This window comes from Pseudophryne corroboree, chromosome 6, assembly GCF_028390025.1.
Source record: "Pseudophryne corroboree isolate aPseCor3 chromosome 6, aPseCor3.hap2, whole genome shotgun sequence".
NCBI lineage: Eukaryota > Metazoa > Chordata > Amphibia > Anura > Myobatrachidae > Pseudophryne > Pseudophryne corroboree.
Window position 1 is genome coordinate 456,773,421 of NC_086449.1, and position 21,347 is coordinate 456,794,767.

The 21,347-nt window shown below is 48.1% G+C and overlaps 1 protein-coding gene across 1 annotated transcript in view; it reads left to right on the forward strand.

Annotated features, from left to right (window-relative positions):
• Window positions 1-21,347, forward strand: part of SELENOO (selenoprotein O) — a 67,797-nt gene that overhangs the window by 10,747 nt on the left and 35,703 nt on the right. Inside the window, exons 2-3 of the mRNA XM_063927150.1 lie at window positions 13,886-14,089; window positions 18,040-18,220. Coding sequence (XP_063783220.1) covers window positions 13,886-14,089; window positions 18,040-18,220 — 385 coding nt within the window. The remainder of the gene's footprint in view (window positions 1-13,885; window positions 14,090-18,039; window positions 18,221-21,347) is intronic.

A 21,347-nucleotide genomic window follows, 5' to 3' on the forward strand; every position in this document is an offset into this window, starting at 1 on the left:
GATCACAAGTTGTACGGTGTGATTGGTGTGGCTGGTATGAGTCTTACCCGGGATTCAAAATGCCTCCCTTATTGTGTATGCTCGTCCGGGCACAGTACCTAACTGGAGTCTGGAGGAGGGTCATAGGGGGAGGAGCCAGTGCACACCACCTGACCTAGTAAAGCTTTACTTTTTTGTGCCCTGTCTCCTGCGGAGCCGCTATTCCCCATGGTCCTTTCAGGAACCCCAGCATCCACTACGGACTCCGAGAAATAGAATTATCGGTAAGTAAATTCTTATTTTTTACCTCAGACCCCTTCACAACAGAAAAAGACACCGTCTTTTCAGCCGCAGTCCTTTCGCTCCTATAAAAAGCGACCAAAAGGACAGTCTTATCTGCCGAGAGGCAGAGGAAAGGGTAAGAAAGGGCAGCACGCAGCCCCTGCCCAGGAACAGAAGCCCGCCCCGGCTTCTACAAAGCCATCAGCATGACGCTGGGGCTTTACAAGCGGACCCAGGAACGGTGGGGGGTCGACTCAAGATTTTCAGCAATCAATGGGCTCACTCACAAGTGGACCCGTGGGTCCTGCAGATAATATCTCAGGGTTACATGCTGGAGTTCGAAAGGTTTCCCCCTCGCCGGTTCCTAAAGTCTGCTTTACCAACGTCTCTCTCAGAAAGGACGTCGGTTTTGGAAGCCATTCACAAGCTGTATTCTCAGCAGGTGATAGTCAAGGTACCCCTCCTACAACAGGGAAAGGGGTATTATTCCACACTATTTGTGGTACCGAAGCCGGACGGTTCGGTAAGACCTATTCTAAATCTGAAATCCTTGAACCTGTACATACAGAAATTCAAGTTCAAAATGGAGTCACTCAGAGCAGTGATAGCGAATCTGGAAGACGGGGACTTCATGGTGTCCCTGGACATAAAGGATGCTTATCTGCATGTCCCAATTTACCCCTCACACCAAGGGTATCTCAGGTTCGTGATACAAGACTGTCATTATCAGTTTCAAACGATGCCGTTTGGTTTGTCTACGGCCCCTCGGGTCTTTACCAAGGTAATGACCGAAATGATGGTTCTTCTACGAAGAAAAGGCGTATTAATTATCCCTTACTTGGACGATCTCCTGATAAGGGCAAAGTCCAGAGAACAGCTGGAAGTCGGTGTAGCACTAAACCAGGTAGTGCTCCAGCAACACGGGTGGATTCTGAATCTTCCAAAATCTCAATTGACCCCGACAACTCGTCTGCTGTTCCTGGGAATGATTCTGGACACGGTTCAGAAAAAGGTGTTTCTCCCGGAGGGAAAAGCAAGGGAGTTATCCGAACTTGTCAGGAACCTCCTAAAACCAGGAACGGTGTCAGTACATCAATGCACAAGAGTCCTGGGAAAGATGGTGGCTTCGTACGAAGCGATTCCATTCGGCAGATTCCATGCACGGACATTTCAGTGGGATCTGCTGGACAAATGGTCCGGATCGCATCTGCACATGCATCAGCGGATAGCACTGTCACCAAGAACAAGGTTGTCTCTCCTGTGGTGGCTGCAGACTGCCCATCTGTTAGTGGGCCGCAGATTCGGCATACAGGACTGGGTCCTGGTGACTACGGATGCCAGCCTACGAGGTTGGGGAGCAGTCACAAAGGGAAGAAATTTCCAGGGCGTGTGGTCAAGCCTGGAGACGTCTCTTCACATAAATATACTGGAGCTAAGAGCGATCTACAATGCTCTAAGTCTGGCAAAACCGCTGCTTCAGGGTCAGCCGGTGTTGATCCAGTCCGACAACATCACGGCAGTCGCCCACGTAAACCGACAAGGCGGCACGAGAAGCAGGAGTGCAATGGCAGAAGCGGCAAGGATTCTGCGCTGGGCGGAGAATCATGTCATAGCACTGTCAGCAGTGTTCATCCCGGGAGTGGACAACTGGGAAGCAGATTTCCTCAGCAGACACGACCTTCACCCGGGAGAGTGGGGACTTCATCCAGAAGTTTTCCACATGATTGTGAACCGTTGGGAAAAACCAAAGGTAGACATGATGGCGTCTCGCCTCAACAAAAAATTGGACAGGTATTGCGCCAGGTCAAGAGACCCTCAGGCAATAGCTGTGGACGCTCTGGTAACACCGTGGGTGTACCAATCAGTGTATGTGTTCCCTCCTCTGCCTCTCATACCAAAGGTGCTGAGAATTATACGGAAAAGAGGAGTAAGAACGATACTGGTGGCTCCGGACTGGCCAAGGAGAACTTGGTATCCGGAACTTCAAGAGATGCTCACGGAGGATCCGTGGCCTCTACCTCTGAGAAGGGATCTGCTTCAGCAGGGACCTTGTATGTTCCAAGACTTACCGCGTCTGCGTTTGACGGCATGGCGGTTGAACGCCGGATTCTAAAAGAAAAGGGCATTCCAGAGGAAGTTATTCCTACCTTGATTAAGGCTAGGAAGGAAGTGACTGTACAACATTATCACCGCATTTGGCGAAAATATGTTGCGTGGTGTGAGGCCAAGAAGGCTCCAACGGAAGAATTTCAATTGGGTCGATTCTTACATTTCCTGCAAGCAGGATTGTCTATGGGCCTAAAATTGGGGTCTATTAAAGTTCAAATTTCGGCCTTATCAATTTTCTTCCAGAAGGAATTGGCGTCAGTGCCTGAAGTACAAACTTTTGTCAAAGGTGTACTACATATACAACCCCCAATAGTGCCTCCAGTGGCACCGTGGGATTTGAACGTGGTTCTAAATTTTCTCAAATCTCATTGGTTTGAGCCGTTAAAATCGGTAGAATTAAAATACCTTACATGGAAGGTAACCATGCTGTTGGCCCTGGCTTCTGCCAGGAGAGTTTCAGAGTTGGCAGCTTGGTCATACAAGAGCCCATATCTGATATTCCATTCGGACAGGGCAGAATTGAGGACGCGTCCTCAATTTCTCCCTAAGGTGGTTTCGGCATTTCACTTAAACCAGCCTATTGTGGTGCCTGCGGCTACTAGCGACTTGGAGGACTCCAAGTTACTGGACGTTGTCAGAGCATTAAAAATATATATTTCAAGGACAGCTGGAGTCAGAAAAACTGACTCGTTGTTTACATTGTATGCACCCAACAAGATGGGTGCTCCTGCGTCTAAACAGACGATTGCACGTTGGATCTGTAGCACAATCCAACTTGCACATTCTGTGGCAGGCGTGCCACAGCCTAAATCTGTAAAGGCCCACTCCACAAGGAAGGTGGGCTCATCTTGGGCGGCTGCCCGAGGAGTCTCGGCATTACAACTTTGCCGAGCAGCTACGTGGTCAGGGGAGAACACGTTTGTAAAATTTTACAAATTTGATACTCTGGCTACAGAGGACCTGGAGTTTTCTCATTCGGTGCTGCAGAGTCATCCGCACTCTCCCGCCCGTTTGGGAGCTTTGGTATAATCCCCATGGTCCTGACGGAGTCCCCAGCATCCACTAGGACGTTAGAGAAAATAAGAATTTACTTACCGATAATTCTATTTCTCATAGTCCGTAGTGGATGCTGGGCGCCCATCCCAAGTGCGGATTGTCTGCAATACTTGTACATAGTTATTGTTACAAAAATCGGGTTATTATTGTTGTGAGCCATCTTTTTAGAGGCTACTTCGTTTTGTTATCATACTGTTAACTGGGTTCAGATCACAAGTTGTATGGTGTGATTGGTGTGGCTGGTATGAGTCTTACCCGGGATTCAAGATCCTTCCTTATTGTGTACGCTCGTCCGGGCACGGTACCTGGCTGAGGCTTGGAGGAGGGTCATAGGGGGAGGAGCCAGTACGCACCATGTGACCTAAAAGCTTTTTTAGATGTGCCCTGTCTCCTGCGGAGCCCGCTATTCCCCATGGTCCTGACGGAGTCCCCAGCATCCACTACGGACTATGAGAAATAGAATTATCGGTAAGTAAATTCTTATTTTGTGCCATTTATAGGGAACCGCAGCACATATTACAGCTATCTGCTGTGTTTCCCAATTTTCAGCTACACAAGCAGCCTCCATAGAAACCTAACTCCATTTACCAAGTTCCAGGAAGAGAAGCATTCCGGATCTTGGCGTAAGTACTGTAGCTAAAGCAAGATGAGAGGGATCGTTAATGGGGTCACTTTCCTTTTACACATAGCAGATACTGGCTCCTATCAGAGCTCCTGTCCCTGCATGCTGACATATGGTCTCTACAGAGACTGCTTGGACCTGGAGACAGTGTGCGCTCTTGCCCTTCTAGAAGGTGCAACAGTGGCAGCGCTGTCCTGAATGGCAGTGCCATATTTTCCGGTTGCACATGGCAGCTGTCTGCCGTGTGGGGCTGGCTGGTTCATATCCCTGGTGCTGTCCCCTTCCTGAACACGGGAGAAGGACCTTGGCGGAGAGTGAATGCACTGAGTGAGGGGGCGGAGCCTTGGCTGCTGGTCTCCTCTCCACATTTTAACAGATGTGGTATAGTCATAGTTACTGCGTACCATTTCACATGCAAGGAGGGGCGCCTCTCATCTACAACCTCTGGATTGACACATAAGTGTATTTTTGTCACTCTCCCTATGGGGGCTGCAATCAGGTCAGAACTGCGTATGCACCGCAATGCGCAGGTGCGTCGCACAGGTACAAAGCGGATTGCTGCTCAGCAATGGGTTTGTGCGAAGAATCCATTTGCACGGGTGATCGCAAGGAGACTAACAGGAAGAAGGCGTTTGTGGGTGGTAACTGACCGTTTTCAGGGAGGGGTTGGAAAAACGCAGGCGTGTCCAAGCGTTAGCAGGGAGGGTTCTTGATGTCAATTTCAGTCCCAGATAGGCTGAAGTGTTCGCAGCGGCTGAGTAAGTCTTGGGCTGTTCAGAGACTGCACAAGATTTGTTTGTACAGCTCTGGTACACATGCATTCGCACACTTACAAAGCTAAAATACACTCCCCTAATGGGCAGCGATTATCTGTTCGCAGTTCTGCAAAAAAAAAAAACCCCAGCGAGCGATCAGGTCTGAAATAGGCCCCTATGTGTCATGGTCTCCCCTGTGCTGTGCACAGCCATTAGTACAGGCTACTGAAGATTTCCTCCTCAGTCCCCATGATGTGCTGCTCAGTTCCTGTGTCCTGGTGCAAGTCTTAGCTCTGCTCCTCTCCTCTACAACTGCTGGTGGATCGATGAGTATAATTATCTTTCTACTATTATTGCCTTTACAGTTCTGTAAATGGTTGTGCAGTTGCTCAGTGACCTGTTACATTTTTCATCTGTGTCTGCTATACCAGCGAGTACCCAGTGGAATTATGATGTGTATCTATGTGCACTGTATATTACTGTATCTCACACTCGCCAGTATGTGTAAAATAAAGATAGATATATATATATATATATATATATATATATATATATATATATATCTATATATATATATATATATATATATATTACAGTTGTGCTCATAAATTTACATACCCGAGGAGAATTTGTGATTTTCTGGCCATTTGTCAGAGAATATGAATGATAACTCACAAACTTTTCTTTCACTCATGATTAGTGGTTGGGTGAAGCCATTTATTGTCAAACAACTGTGTTTACTCTTTTTAAATCATAATGACAACAGAAACTACCCAAATGACCCTGATCAAAAGTTTACGTACCCCAGTTCTTAATACCATATATTGGGGGTAATTCCAAGTTGATCGCAGCAGGAAATTTTTTAGCAGTTGGGCAAAACCATGTGCACTGCAGGGGGGGCAGATATAACATTTGCAGAGAGAGTTAGATTTGGGTGGGTTATTTTGTGTCTGTGCAGGGTAAATACTGGCTGCTTTATTTTCTCTGTCCTCCATCTGGGGGACGCTGCGCCGTTACTTGTGGGTTAGAGGTGTGTGGTAGTGGAGTTTGGCACAGAACTATCAAAAGCTGACTCCTCCCCCCTCTAACCCCTCCCATCTCCTTCCTGCTCAGCCCTGTTCAGTTTTAGTTTTGTGCCTGTGGGGTACAGACACAGTTTTTATTTCTCTTTAGATTTTCTGTTTATTTTTTTTTTTTTTCACAAATACCTAGTCCCTGTTTACAGGTGACAGGTATAACAGTGGAAGGGGTTAGTATCCCATTCCAGACTGCTGCATGGAGGCCACTATACCTTGGTCACTGGGGCCTTCAGAGAGAGAGAGAGAGAAGAAAGCAGCATCAGGTACTGGACAGCCACAATCTGTCATTGACAGTATTGGGCTGTCCCTATTTCCTATTGCTAATGGGGAATCTATTCTTATCTATACATCGTCCCCCCCCCCCCCCCCCCCCCCGAAGCGCGCGACCATCCACAGACAGCCGGATGGCTGAACTGGGGTGGAATGTGATGTGGACGGACTGTGTTTAGGTCCGGGAGGGTGTTATTCACTCCCTGGACCGTTGCTGTGCTGCCGTGACAACCGCTGTGTAGCAGCGCACGGGAGCCGAACTTCCGGTTTTGACGGAGAGTGAGAGGAGTGACGTCAGGCGGGCAGAGCCGTCTTCCCGCTCAGCTCTGCCCGCGCGCGCGCTGCTGGTCACGGCGCCATCTTCTCTGCCTGCAGACAGGGGGACGCTGTGCTACGGAGGGGGATTACACTACACAAAAACCGCAAGTATAACAGGGGGGGGGATCACACAAACTTGGGGGACAGGACATAGTACACCAGAGTACAGGATGACCAGTAAGCCAGAGAAACCTACAAAGGGAAAAACAACCTCAGTGGTTTATTTCTCATGTTCACAATGTGGCACAAAGCTGGCTAAGGGGAGTGCTGATGCAGGGACCCTCTGTACATCATGCTCGGGTGCACCAGCGGCAGATCAGCAGGCCAGATCCACTGATCAGTCAATGCCCCCTTGGGTCAAGGCCATGGTGGATGCAATTTCAGATTTGCGTCAGTCAAGGTCGGAAGCAGCTTTGGCCCAGACTCAGGTGGAACCGCTGTGGGCCCAGAATATGGGAAAGTGTCTCACTGATTTGACTCAGTCTGTAAATAAATTTGTAAATTCGTCCAGTAGTTCGGCGGCTTCTAAGCGAACGCAGCCATTGCCCGCTATTGCGTTTCCGGGAGAGGAGTTGGATACTCTGACATCTCCATTGGAAGAAGGGGAGGTAGATCCTGAATGGGACGAAAATTCGGCTTGGGAAGATGAGGATTTATCTACTAGTTCAGGTGTTAGGCTACTAATCGAAGCCATTCGTCAGACCCTTAATATTCAGGATGAGGCAGTAGCCGAGACTTCTTCCCCTTTCTTCAAACGACAGAAGAGACAAGTTACTGCCTTCCCTTCTTACTCGCACTTTGCGGATATTTTAAAAGAACCCTGGCTAAAACCGGATTCGCGTTTCCAAGCTCCTAAAAAGTTAAAATTTCTATATCCTTTTACAGAGGAGGATACAAAATTTTGGGAAACTGCCCCAAAGGTAGACGCTCCTATTTCGCATTTAGCAAAAGCTACGGTTATTCCGTCAGTACAGTCTGTGACTTTAAAAGACTCTACCGATAGGAAGATAGAAGCATTACTAAAATCTATGTTTTCCTTATCAGGTGTCTCTCTCCGTCCAGTTCTGGCGAGTGCCTGGGTGCTTAAAGCCGTTGATGAGTGGCTTGCACAGGTTGTATCTGGGATGCAGTCAGACGATCCGTCGAAGGCCATTCAATTAGCAGAACAGATTTCTGAGGCCCTTACTTACGTGGGTGAAGCCTTATTGGATTCGGTGGCGCTACAGTCCCGTGTTTCTGCCTTAACAGTATCCGCAAGACGATCTCTTTGGCTTAGGGTTTGGAATGCTGATTCGGACTCAAAGCAGACCTTGACGGCAGTTCCTTTTGAAGGCGAGTTTCTCTTTGGATCAGAGTTAAAGAAGATCATTTCAGATACTACGGGAGGAAAGAGCCCTTTCCTTCCGTCTGCTCCTAACAAACCAAAACCTACAAGATTTCGGTCCTTTCGTACGCAGGGCAGAGGTAACTTCCAGTCCTTTCGACCCTTCTCCAGATTTCCACGGAGGGGATCATTCAGAGGTAGAGGAGCTCAGGCTACTCGCAGACCGGCCAGTAAGCCTGCCGACAAGCCTGAGGCATGACGCTTCGGGCCCTCTGGAGGGATCAATACAGGTTGGGGCTCGTTTACTTCACTTCAGGGAAGTGTGGCTCCTATCGAAACCAGATCGGTGGGTAATAGGGGTCATTTCCAGAGGATATATGTTGGATTTCGAAGAGACAGTCCCAACCCGACTATTTGTCACACCTCTCCCAGACGACCCCTCCAGACGTCAAGCTCTCCTTCAGGCAACAGCAACATTATTACAAAATGGAGTAATCCTTCCGGTCCCAGCTCCTCAGAGAGGTCGGGGCTTTTACTCGGGTCTTTTTCTCGTAGACAAGCCGGACGGTTCGTTTCGACCCATTCTAAATCTAAAAGCTCTCAATCCGTACCTTTCATCCCAAAAATTCAGGATGGAATCCATTCGCTCCATTATCGCAGCCATGGAGCCAGGGGAATATTTGGCTTCAATAGACATAAAGGACGCATACCTACATGTTCCAATTTGGATAGGACATCAATCCCTTCTGAGATTTGCAGTAGGTCCGTGGCATTTTCAGTTTCGGGCCCTTCCCTTTGGTCTCTCTACGGCTCCCCGGGTTTTTACGAAGGTCCTGGGTCATGTCGTCGCAGTTCTCCGTTGCAAAGGGGTCAACATCACCCCATACTTGGACGACTTGTTGATCAAGGCCCCGTCACCGGAGATTCTCACTCAGAACCTGCGTCTAACGATAGAGACTCTACAGTCGTTCGGGTGGATAATCAATTTTCCAAAGTCGTCTTTACTCCCGTCACAGAAAATGGTTTTTCTGGGTCTTCTATTCGACACCAACAGCCAGAAGGTGTTTCTTCCTACAGACAAGATTCAGGACTTACAAGCCAGAATCAGAACCCTGTTAAAATTGCCGGCAGTGTCAGTCCTCAGATGCATGCAGGTACTGGGCAAGATGGTGTCCTCATTCGAGGCAGTTCCATACGCCAGATTCCACGCCCGACCTCTTCAAGCTCAGATTCTCCACTGTTGGACTCGGACGGATTCACGTCTCGAACTGCAGTTGATACGCTTGTCGATAAGAACTCGTCAGTCGCTCTACTGGTGGCTTCACAGTCACAATCTGAGGAAGGGTGCGCCGTTCACGGTCTGGTCTTGGATGATGGTAACCACGGACGCAAGCCTCAGCGGTTGGGGAGCAGTGTTCCAGACTCATTTACAGGGGCGCTGGAGCAATCAAGAGTCAAAACTACAGATCAACATTCTGGAATTGAGAGCGATCGGATTCAGACCATGGTGCAGGGCCATCCAGTTCGGGTGCAATCCGACAATGCCACGGCAGTGGCTTACATCAACAAACGGAGGAAATCGCAGCTGGTCTGCAATGAGAGAGGTTGCTCAGATTCTCACGTGGGCGGAGCATTGGATTCCCGTGATTTCAGCAATTCACATTCCGGGAGTCGAAAACTGGGAAGCAGATTTTTTGAGTCGTCACACGATTCATCCGGGAGAATGGGAACTTCACCAGGAAGTGTTTCTTTCTCTAGTGGATCGCTGGGGAATGCCAGACATAGACCTGATGGCATCACGCCTCAACAAAAAACTTCCTGTTTACGGATCAAGAACTCAGGATCCTCAAGCATTTCTGATCGATGCACGAACAGCTCCGTGGCAATTTCAGCTGGGTTACGTGTTCCCACCAATTCCATTGCTCCCACGTCTACTCCAACGCATTCGGCGAGAAGGCCTTGCAGTAATTCTGGTGGCTCCGGATTGGCCGCGCCGACAGTGGTACACTCTTCTAAGCAGCATGGTCGTCGGAGATCCCTTTCACCTCCCTCTGCGACCAGATCTTCTTCTTCAAGGACCTTGTCGCCACCCAGATTTAAATCGGCTGGCTTTGACGGCTTGGTTCTTGAATCCAACATTTTGAAGGCAAAGGGTCTTTCTCGTGCGGTTGTTCAGACAATGATTCGGGCTAGAAAGCCGGTGACTTCTGGCATTTACCATAGAGTATGGCGTATTTACATTGCTTGGTGCGAGAAAAGGAACTTGACTCCGCATTTGTTTAGACTTCCTCGCCTGCTCTCCTTTCTCCAGGAGGGTCTTGACAAAGGTTTAAAACTTTCTTCCCTGAAGGGTCAGGTTTCGGCCTTGTCGGTTCTTTTTCAAAAGAAATTAGCAATCATCCCAGAGGTTCAAACATTCCTGCAGGGAGTACTTCGAATTCAACCACCTTTTGTTCCTCCGATTCCTCCCTGGGATTTAAACTTGGTACTTAAGGCTCTTCAAAATTCTCCATTTGAACCTCTAGAATCTGTGGAACTACGTTATCTAACACAAAAAGTTGTTTTTCTTTTGGCGATTGCCTCAGCTAGACGAGTGTCTGAGTTGGCGGCTCTTTCTTGCAGGCCGCCCTTGTTAGTGTTTCATGAAAATCGGGTAGTGCTGCGGACAAAGCCTTCATTTCTTCCAAAGGTTGTTTCAGCATTCCATTTAAATCAGGACATCGTTCTTCCAGCTTTTAATCCGTCTTCTTCTCAGGGGGAGGATTCCCATTTGGCTCTCTTGGATGTTGTTCGGGCCTTACGTATTTATTTGTCTCGCACGGAGTCTTTCCGTCGTACGGATTCCTTGTTGGTATTGATTGATGCTCCCAAACGAGGTTGGCCTGCCTCTAAGAACACTGTGGCCCGTTGGGTAACTTCGGCCATCAGACAGGCTTACGTGTCCTCAAACGTTTCGGTTCCTGACTCAATTAGGGCTCATTCGACTAGAGCAGTTGGAGCGTCTTGGGCTGTTCGCGGTGGTGCATCTGTTGAGCAACTATGCAGGGCGGCGAACTGGTCGTCAGTCCATACGTTCACAAAGTTTTTTACCGGTTTCATACTTTTGGTTTGGAGACTGCCTCTGTTGGGCGTCGTATTTTACAGACTGCTATGCCGTCAACGTCTCCCTCCTCTCATTAGCTTGCTTTGGGAAGTCCCACAAGTAACGGCGCAGCGTCCCCCAGATGGAGGACAGAGAAATTGGGATTTTTGTTTACTTACCGTAAAATCTCTTTCTCTGAGTCCATCTGGGGGACGCTGCGATCCCTCCCATAGGTTGTCTGGTTTAATTGGTTAATTTTTTATTCTGGTCTATCTCCTTTGGCTTGGCTAAACGTTAACTGAACAGGGCTGAGCAGGAAGGAGATGGGAGGGGTTAGAGGGGGGAGGAGTCAGCTTTTGATAGTTCTGTGCCAAACTCCACTACCACACACCTCTAACCCACAAGTAACGGCGCAGCGTCCCCCAGATGGACTCAGAGAAAGAGATTTTACGGTAAGTAAACAAAAATCCCAATTTTACACTGCAATTTAGATTTCAGATTGAACTCACCACACCCAAATCTCTCTCTCTGCACATGTTATATCTGCCTCCCCTGCAGTGCACATGTTTTGCCCAACTGCTAACAAAGTTCCTGCTGCGATCAACTCAGACTTACCCCCATTGCCCCCTTTAACATCAATGACAGCTTGAAGTCTTTTGTGGTAGTTGTGGATGAGGCTCATTATGTTCTCAGATGGTAAAGCTGCCCATTCTTCTTGGCAAAAAGCCTCCAGTTCCTGTAAATTCTTGGGCTGTCTTGCATGAGCTGCACGTTTGAGATCTCCCCAGAGTGGCTCAATGATATTGAGGTCAGGAGACTGAGATGGCCACTCCAGAACCTTCACTTTATTCTTCTGTAGGCAATGACAGGTCGACTTGACCTTGTGTTTTGGATCATTGTCATGTTGAAACGTCCAAGTACGTCCCATGTGCAGCTCCGGGCTCATGAGTGTATATTTTCCTCCAGTATTTTCTGATAACAAGCTGCATTCATCTTGCCATCAATTTTGACCAAGTTTCCAGTGCCTTTGTAGCTCACACATCCCCAAAACATCAGCGATCCACCTCCGTGTTTCACAGTAGGAATGGTGTACCTTTCATCATAGGCCTTGTTGACTCCTCTTCAAATGTAACGTTTATGGTTGTGGCCAAAAAGTTCAATTTTGGTCTTATCACTCCAAATTACTTTGTTCCAGAAGTTTTGAGGCTTGTCTCTGTGCTGTTTGGAGTATTGTAAGCGGGATGCTTTGTGGCATTTGCATAGTAATGGCTTTCTTCTGGCGACTCGACCATGCAGCCCATTTTTCTTCAAATGCCTCCTTATTGTGCATCTTGAAACAACCACACCACTTTTTTTCAGAGAGTACTGTATGTCAGCTGAAGTTATTTGTGGATTTTTCTTTGCATCCGGAACAATTTTCCTGGCAGTTGTGGCTGAAATTTTTGTTGGTCTACCTGACCGTGATTTGGTTTCCACAGAATCCCTCATTTTCCACTTCTTAATTAGAGTTTGAACACTGCTGATTGGCATTCTCAATTGCTTGGATATCTTTTTATATCAAGAAAAAAGGCATTTTGTTTCCCCCAGCACACTGAATGATAACAGTAACTAGATGTAAATCCCACATAATAATAGAATTCAGAGATCTTCGTTACATATATTTGCGCAAATGTATGGTTAAGCCCCAAAGCAGCATCAAGGCGTCTCTGTATATTTGGGGTCCCTAGCGCTATATCTAGGTGCAGGGTGTGGCACCCCAAAACACCAGCATAAGCCAGAAAGCCCAGCGTAGCATACCAGTGAAAAAACTATAGTGTTAATAAATTAATGTTAGGAAGCCGAAGCTATGAAGAAGGGTGTGTAGTGCAAGGCGACCAGCACCATACAAACTGCAGTGGCGATCTCCAGGGCATTATAACACAAAGCTTTGGTGAAATAAGTCTGACGTGCAGCTGTCTTGTCCTCTGTCCATGCGTTTTTAGTGTTTTCAGGTTCTCTGATGACACCCACTTTAGGCATACAGTTCTCTGATCAGGCAGCCTGAGCGTTCCCTCCCCTGGAGGCAACTGTGAACGCCCAATGGCCCAGTGTTCCCCAGCCTTGCTGAAAGAGAAGAGAGGATTTTTGGTCACTTACCGTTGAATCCTTTTCTCTGAAGCAGACTGGGGAACATGGTGTTCCCTCCCTCTTGCCAAATCATGCAAGGTTTGGTTCTTGACTGTCTTTATGCCTACTAGTTTGTTTGATTGGTATAACAATTTAATTGGGTTCCTGCTACTCCTTTCCAGACTGTTTTAAAGAAGTACTGGAATTCTTAGGTTGCAGGGGGGAGGAGCTGATACTTTAAAGATACAGTACAGTTTATGTACCAACTCTTCCCGCTAACCTGCAATCCCATTGTACAGTGTTCCCCAGCCTGCTTCAGAGAAAAGGATTCCACGGTAAATGACAAAAAAATCCAATATTTATATGAAAAGTACATATCTAACACCTAATAAACATTCCTCATTTTCCCTAAGATCACAGTTAATCTAGCAACTATTGGAGCTTCCAGGCTTACTATTTTACCAGACAAAAGTAGGCTACCTACCTACAGTGTACATCATCTACAGTGGCAACTCCAGAAAGAAGCAATGCAGGAGTGTTTCCGTGGATGTGCTTGGACTACATTATCATAAAATTACTTTTACACAAAGTACATATTTGCATGTTCATGTGCATTTAAAAAACAAGTGCAAATGCCAGTGAAATCTGCATGTGTGATAGGTTTTGCTGTCGTTTAGGTCACTCCTTAGACCCCAATGCGTTAAATATACATTCTAGAGCAGGCAATGTACTACCACTGAAAAACTAGTATACAGCATAAAAATAATGCCAGTGTGCATGATGTCTTAATGGGTTAATGGTGTTTTACAATAGAAATTCACTGCTTGTGGTTTGCAATAAAATTGCATCTATACTGGAAGCTGTATGTATATGCATTTATTATATATGATTTTTCCTTTGTAGACAAGCAGATGGTAGAAAAGTGTTGCGTTCCAGCATAAGAGAGTTCCTCTGCAGTGAAGCCATGTTCCACCTTGGAATACCAAGCACGAGGGCGGCTTCTTGTGTTACCTCAGACTCCACTGTCATCAGAGATATCTACTACGATGGGAACCCCAGGAGAGAGAAATGCACAGTAGTGTTGCGCATTGCCCCCACATTTCTAAGGTAATTTTAACAGCCTTCAAATCATTTTAGCATTCAAATATATTTCTGCAGTGGGGTACATTGGTTTCCACAGGGAAACATCGGGGGTGTAGAGATGGATCTTGATCCAGGCACCAACAGGCTAAAGCTTTAGACTGCCCAAGGATGCATTGGGGCCTCCTCTATAACCCCGCCTCCAGGCACTGTGAGCTCAGTTTCGTTAACCAGTTTAGAGTTGGTGCCCTGCAGAGCAGGTAACTTAACAGGGAGGCTGCGCTGGGCAGCCCTGAAAAAGCTTTTATTTGAAGACTTCAAGGGCCGCAGCACTTACATATCAGGGTGACATTCAGTGCTGCAGCTCCTTCACCTCCCCAGCGCGTCGCATACTCCCGCTGGCTGAGTTCCCTGGTACTTGCGGCGGGGACGCTCCGGCATTGGGCACACGGTCGCAGCGCTCTCCTGGTTCGCGTGGCTGCTACGAAGGGAGGAGGTAAGAGGGTCCCCCAGGTGGGACCAGCCATTAAATTGCGTTCCGATCGCAGTCTAGGGAGACGGACTGCAACGCTGGCGTGGACACCGACATTGAACAGGGACCCCACTATATCCACCAGGGCTTAGGAGTACAGGTCGGGTATACTAATGCCCACTTTAATAAGACTACATGGTTCCTGGTGGTGAGGACCAGCATAGTGGAGATGGCGCTTGACCTGTAGCCCCCTCCCCCGGCACAGGGCGCCGTCTACTGCTGGTGTTTCCACCCTGTAGCTGGTTGAGGTCATGGAATGAGGACCTGGACTCCAAAAAGACCTTGGAGGTACTCCCTTTTAAGAGAGACATCCTATTTTTGGGAAGACTTCAAGAAAATTGTGTCTGACTTAGTGGCTGCTAAGACTGCCTTTCTCCCTAATACTACTCCTTCTGCACAGAAGGACGTCAAGGGAAAGCAAAAGGACAAGCATACCCGAGACAATCTCGTGTTCCAAAACCACAAAGCCCAAGGCAAAACAATCCTGGGCAGCCTGTCAGCCTGCTTCTAAACACGACAAGTCTGCTGCATGACGGGGCAGTCCTCCCCCTGAGGGATCCTGGGGTGAGTAACCGACTTCTACGATTCACTCAGGTCTGGTTAAAGACCACTTCAGACACATGGGTGCGAGAAGTTGTCTCTCACGGGTACGCAGTCTCTTTCAAGAGGCTTCCCCCTCACCAGTTTTGCACCACGGTTATCCCTTTGGATCCGTTAAAGGCGCAAGCTCTTCAATGGTTGTGCGTTCCCTCCTGGTTACAGGAGTGGTGGTGCCGGTAGCTCTGTCCCAGAGAGGCAGAGGATACTACTTGACCCTGTTTCTAGTACCGAAAACCCAATTGATCTTTCTGGCCAATATTCAACCTTAAATCACTGAACAAATTTGTGAGTGTGTCCAAGTTCCGTAACACTGCACTCAATTGTACTGGCCATGGAACCCGTAGACTATATAGTATCCCTGGATATACAGGATGCTTATTTGCATATACCTATTGCCATATCGCATCAGCAATATCTACGGCTTGCTATTGGCAACCTCCACTATCAATTCCAGGCACTGCCGTCTGGACTGGCCACGGTCCTTGGATCTTCACCAAGGTTATGGCCGTGATAACGGCCCATCTTTGTCGCCAGGGAGTCAAAATCCTGCTGTATCTGAACGATTTGCTGATTCTGGCAAACTCCCACGCTGTCCTCCTCAGTCATCTGCAACTGACAGTAAACTTCCTACAAGCCCACGGGTGGCTCATCAACTGGAAGAAGTCCTCACTGGTTCCAGCTCAAAGCATGGTGCACCTGGGGGCACTGCTGGACACACACAGTCAAAGGCTGTTACTGACTCCAGAGAAGGTCCTGAAGCTTCAGGAAGGGATCAGATACTTCCTCTCTCGCCCAAGAGTGTCGATACACTCGGCGATGCAAGTACTAGGCCTGACTGTATCTGCTTTCGACATGGTAGAGTAAGCTCCATTTCATTCCCGCCCTCTGCAGCGGTTAATTCTTTTCAGTGGGACGGCCTACCTCATCGGATCAGATCTCACATGGTCTCCTTGACTCCGGAGGTTTGTCAGTCACTGATCTGGTGGCTACATGACCAGCAGTTGAGTAGGGGCCGTCCCTTCTGGATCCCCAACTGGGTCCTACTGACTACGGATGTCAGTCTGAGGGGTTGGGGCCCAGTGTTGGAGCAACACTCTTTCCAGGGTCGGTGGACCAAGGAGTAATCACTCCTCCCGATTAAACATTCTGGAATTGCGGGCAGTGTTCAATGTTTTGTCTCTTGCCTTGCCTCTGCTAAAAAAAACAGGCCTGTTTTAGTCACTCCAGCGTGGTCCAGATAGCATTGGTTCTCAGACCTGCAGGGTCTCTCAATAGAGCGTCCTCTTCTGCTTCCTCAACGCCCAGACCTCCTCGTTCAGGGCCCTTGTGTCTACTGGGACCTGGCCAGGCTGGCTTTGACGGCGTGGCTCTTGAAGGTTCACTCCTGAGGGCCAAAGGTTTCTCCGAGGCAGTTATCCAAACTGTGCTGAAGGCCCGCAAACCGGCATCCCGCGTGTATTTATTACAGGGTCTGGAATTCTTATTTCATCTGGTGTGTGGCTGAGAATTAAGATCCATACAAATTCAGGACTTCCAGACTTCTGGCTTTTCTGCACCAAGGCCTGGCCTTGGGCCTTCGCCTGGCCTCCCACAAGGTTCATATCTCTGCCTTGTCGGTATGGTTTCAGAGAAAAATTGCATCTATTCCTGACGTTTATACTTTCACTCAGGGTGTTTTATGGATTCAGCCTCCCTATGTCCCTCCGGTGGCTCCATGGGATCTGTCTGTTGTCCTGAATGCCCTGAAATAGTCTCCATTTGAACATCTTGAGTCGGTGGCTCACGGTCAAGGTCCTGTTCCTACTGGCTATTGCCCCTGCTAGGAGGGTGTCAGACCTAGGCGCTCTGTCCTGTCATCCACCCTTTCTGATATTTCACAGTGACCGGGCAGTTGCCTAAGGTTGTGTCATCTTTTCACCTTAACCAAGAGATTGTGGTTCCGGCCTTTATCTCTTCTGATTTTTCCTCCAAAGCGTGGTCTTTGGATGTGGTAAGGGCTCGCCGTATTTATGTGGAGAGGACTGCCTATATCAGGAGGTCAGATACCTTTTTTTTTTTTTTTTTGTAGTTTTTGGTTTTCACAAATGTGGCTGGCCTGCGAATAAGCAAACCTTGGCTAGATGGATTAGAATGGTGATTGCACAAGCATATGCGCAGACTGGACTCCCAGCTTCTGCTGCTATCAAAGCCCATTTTACTCTGTCTGTTGGACCTTCTTGGGCGGCCCGCCGAGGCGCGTCTGCTGAACAATTGTGCAAGGCGGCTACGTGGTCCTCAGTGAAGTCATTCATTAGGTTCTATGCCTTTTGATACTTCCACCTCCCAGGATGCCTCCTTTGGACGCCGGGTTCTCATACCCGCTATGGCGCATCCCCTCCCATGAGGAAATGCTTTAGGACATCCCTATGTAGCCCGCTGCAGAAAAGGAGATTTACGGTAGATATACCATGGTTAAATCTCTTTCTTCGAGGTACTTTGGTTCCACAGGGCGCCCACCCTGACGCACTTAGATTCTATGGGTTTGTATGGCATTAGCCGCTAGTCCCTTCTCCTGTTGTGAGAAGTTGGGTCTATGTGACTAACATCTACCTTCTCTTTTACCTGCTCCTGCATTGGACTGGTCTAAAGCTTTAGCCTGTTGGTGCCTGGATCAAGATCTATCTCTACACCCCTGATTTTTCCCTGTGGAACCAATCTACCTCACAGAAAGAGATTTAACCATGGTAAGTCTACCATAAATCTCCTTTTACAGGCTAGTCAATCATTTTTCTGGTGTTTTCCAAATGCTGTAATCTGAAAGTTTAAGTAAACAATTCTATTTTTTTTATTTATTTTTTTAAATCAGGTTTGGATCTTTTGAGATCTTCAAGCCAGTAGATGAGTTTACAGGTCGGCAGGGTCCTAGTATCAACAGAAACGATATCCGGATCCAAATGTTGGATTATGCGATCAGCACGTTCTATCCAGACATACAGGAGAAGTATGCAGCGAGGACAGCAGAGAGAAATGCTGCCTTCTTCACAGAGGTAGAGCTTGATTATTTTGAGCTGTTTCATGTGCCCTCATTTATAAATAACCATTTAGAAGTCTACTTTAAAATACAAGATGGACTTTTATAATAAATTCTAAAGAGTTTTGTCTTTTAATGCAGGTAAGTGTTAGGTAAGTGTGGTTTACCCAAATAAGACTAGTAGAACTAGTTGAATACTTAAAGCACTACCTTACCAATAAGGAATAATATATAGAGACAGACATGTCTTTCATTCTTTATTTATTTATTCATTCATGAATTAACTTCTAGCATCTTGGCCTTAATAGGATGAATTGAGCCAGGGCAGTCGGACTTAATCCCCTGCTGTATTGTACTCTCTGTATTATATTGCAGCTGAGAACAATAGATGAATGCCTTATGCTAATAAACCTTGGTGTGCCTAGTGCAGCATAGAAACCAAGATAAGCGTGGCTCAATCTGTATAAGCACTATTGCGGTAAAAATTATTATTGAAAATACAATGATTAAGAAATTGCGTACCTGTACAAAATAATATTTCTCTTACGTACTAGAGGATGCTGGGGACTCCAAAAGGACCATGGGGTATAGACGGGAACCGCAGGAGCTTGGGCACACTAAAAAGACTTAAGACTGGGTGTGAACTGGCTCCTCTCTCTATGCCCCTCCTCCAGACCTCCGTTAGACTTTGTGCCCAGGAGTGACTGGATGCACACTAGGGGAGCTCTCCTGAGTTTCTCTAGGAAAATACTTTTTGTTAGGTTTTTTATTTTCAGGGAGCCCTGCTGGCTACAGGCTCCCTGCAGCGTGGGAGTGAGGGGAGAGAAGCAGACCTACTTCTGTGAGTTTCAAGGCTCTGCTTCTCGGCTACTGGACACCATTAGCTCCAGAGGGTTCGATCACTAGGTGCGCCTAGCTGCTTGTTCCTGGAGCCACGCCGTCACCCCCTCACAGAAGCCAGAAGTCGGGTGAGTATGAGAGGGGGGGGCGCCCTGGGGGGCATGTTACTGAGCCGGCAAAAGATCGTAGGTGCCGAGGCACTTTATTACAGACCCCCCCGCCGGGCATTTTTTGTATGTTAAAATTTGGCGGGCCGAAGCCGCCGGGAAGGGGGCGGAGCTTCGGTCCGCGGCTCACTCGCGCGCCATTTTCTCCCTACACAGCACCGAGGGAGAGACGCTGCCGGGACCTCCACGTTTTCTGCAAGTATAAGGGGCATCTCCAGTGGGGTAACAGTTGTGAACTATATAAGGCAGCGCTGGGTACACTTAATCTTCTGTGTCCCAATACAGGCGCTGGGGTGTGGGCTGGCATACTCCCTCTGTCTCCTCTTCTGGGCTGAATTGTGGGCCTGTCACCTTGCTGGGACGGTTCTGGGTGTTGTGGGTGTCGGTACTGCATGTCGACATGTCGGAACCTGAATGTTATTTACCAGAGGAGTTTATAGGAGGTGGGGATGCGGGGCTAGAGCTAGCACTGTCGACGCAGCCGACTCCTGATTTATTAGCACTCCTTACTACAATAAATTCCAATGTAGCTTCTTTATCTAAGAGGTTAGATAAGTCTGAGTCACAGACCCAGGTGTGGAAGAAATCTATGGAGGAGGATTTATCTCAGGTACAGACCCCATCCGGGTCCCATAAGAGGCCTTTTACTCAGGTGGGGGATACGGATACCGACACGGACTCTGATTCCGAGGTTGATTTCACTGAGGCGGCATTACATCCACGTTTGGTTAAGAGTATTCAGTACATGATTGTGGCTATAAAGGATGTGTTGCAGATTTCTGATGAACCTGCGGTGCAGGAAACAAGGATTTGCTTATTCAAGGGGAAGAAACCTAAGGTAAAGTTTCCCCCCCTCTCATGAAATGAATACTCTTTGTGAAAAGGCTTGGGAATCGCCGGATAAGAAATGGCAGATTCCCAAGAGGATTTTTATGGCGTATCCTTTTCCCTCTGATGACAGGGAAAAATGGGAGACATCTCCAACCGTTGCTAAAGCTCTATCTCGTTTGTCTAAGAAGGTGGCGCTTCCGTCTCCTGACACGGCAGCTCTCAAGTATCCGGCGGATCGCAAGTTGGAGACGTGTCTGAAGTCCATTTTCGCTAATACGGGTGCATTGCTCAGACCTGCTGTGGCGTCGGTATGGGTGAGTAGTGCTATTGCTAAATGGGCGGAGAATTTAGCTAGTGACATGGATACTCTTGATAAAGATAATGTCCTTCTAACTCTTGGTTATATTAAGGACGCTGCAGATTACCTGAAGGACGCGGCAAGGGACGTCTGTCTCTTGGGATCAAGGACCAATGCCATGTCGATATCTGCCAGGAGGGCCTTGTGGATCCATCAATGGAATGCTGATGCCGACTCCAAGAGGTCTATGGAAGCTCTACCCTTTAAAGGTACGGTCTTGTTTGGGGATGGCCTGGCGGACCTAGTCTCGACCGCGACTACGGGTAAGTCCTCTTTTCTTCCGCCAGGCCATCCCCAAACAAGACCGTACCTTTAAAGGGTAGAGCTTCCATAGACCTCTTGGAGTCGGCATCAGCATTCCATTGATGGATCCACAAGGCCCTCCTACGGGTAAGTCCTCTTTTCTTCCTTATGTTCCCACACAACAGAAGAAGGCACCACATCAGCAAATGCAGTCCTTTCGTCACAATCAATACAGGCGTGGAAAGGGTTAGTCTTTCCTCGCCTCAAAGGGTAGAGGACGGGGAAGAAAAATTCCTGCAACCTCAGGTGCACAGGACCAGAAGTCCTCCCCGGCTGCTACCAAGTCCACCGCATGACGCTGGGGCTTCCCTGGGGAAGTCCGGACCGGTGGGGGGCCGTCTTCAGGTATTCAGCCAGGTCTGGATTCAATCAGACCTGGATCCTTGGGTGTTAGAAATAGTGTCTCAAGGATACAAACTGGAGTTTCAGGAGATGCCCCCTCACCGGTTCTTCATTTCGGCATTACCAGTGGTTCTTCCGGACAGGGAGGTGGTCCGGGCGGCCATTCAAAAATTGTGTCTACAGAGGGTCATTGTTCCCGTCCCTCCGTCCCAGCGGGGGGAGGGGTTCTACTCAAACCTCTTTGTGGTACCGAAACTGGACGGTTCGGTCAGACCAATTCTAAATCTAAAATCCCTCAATCC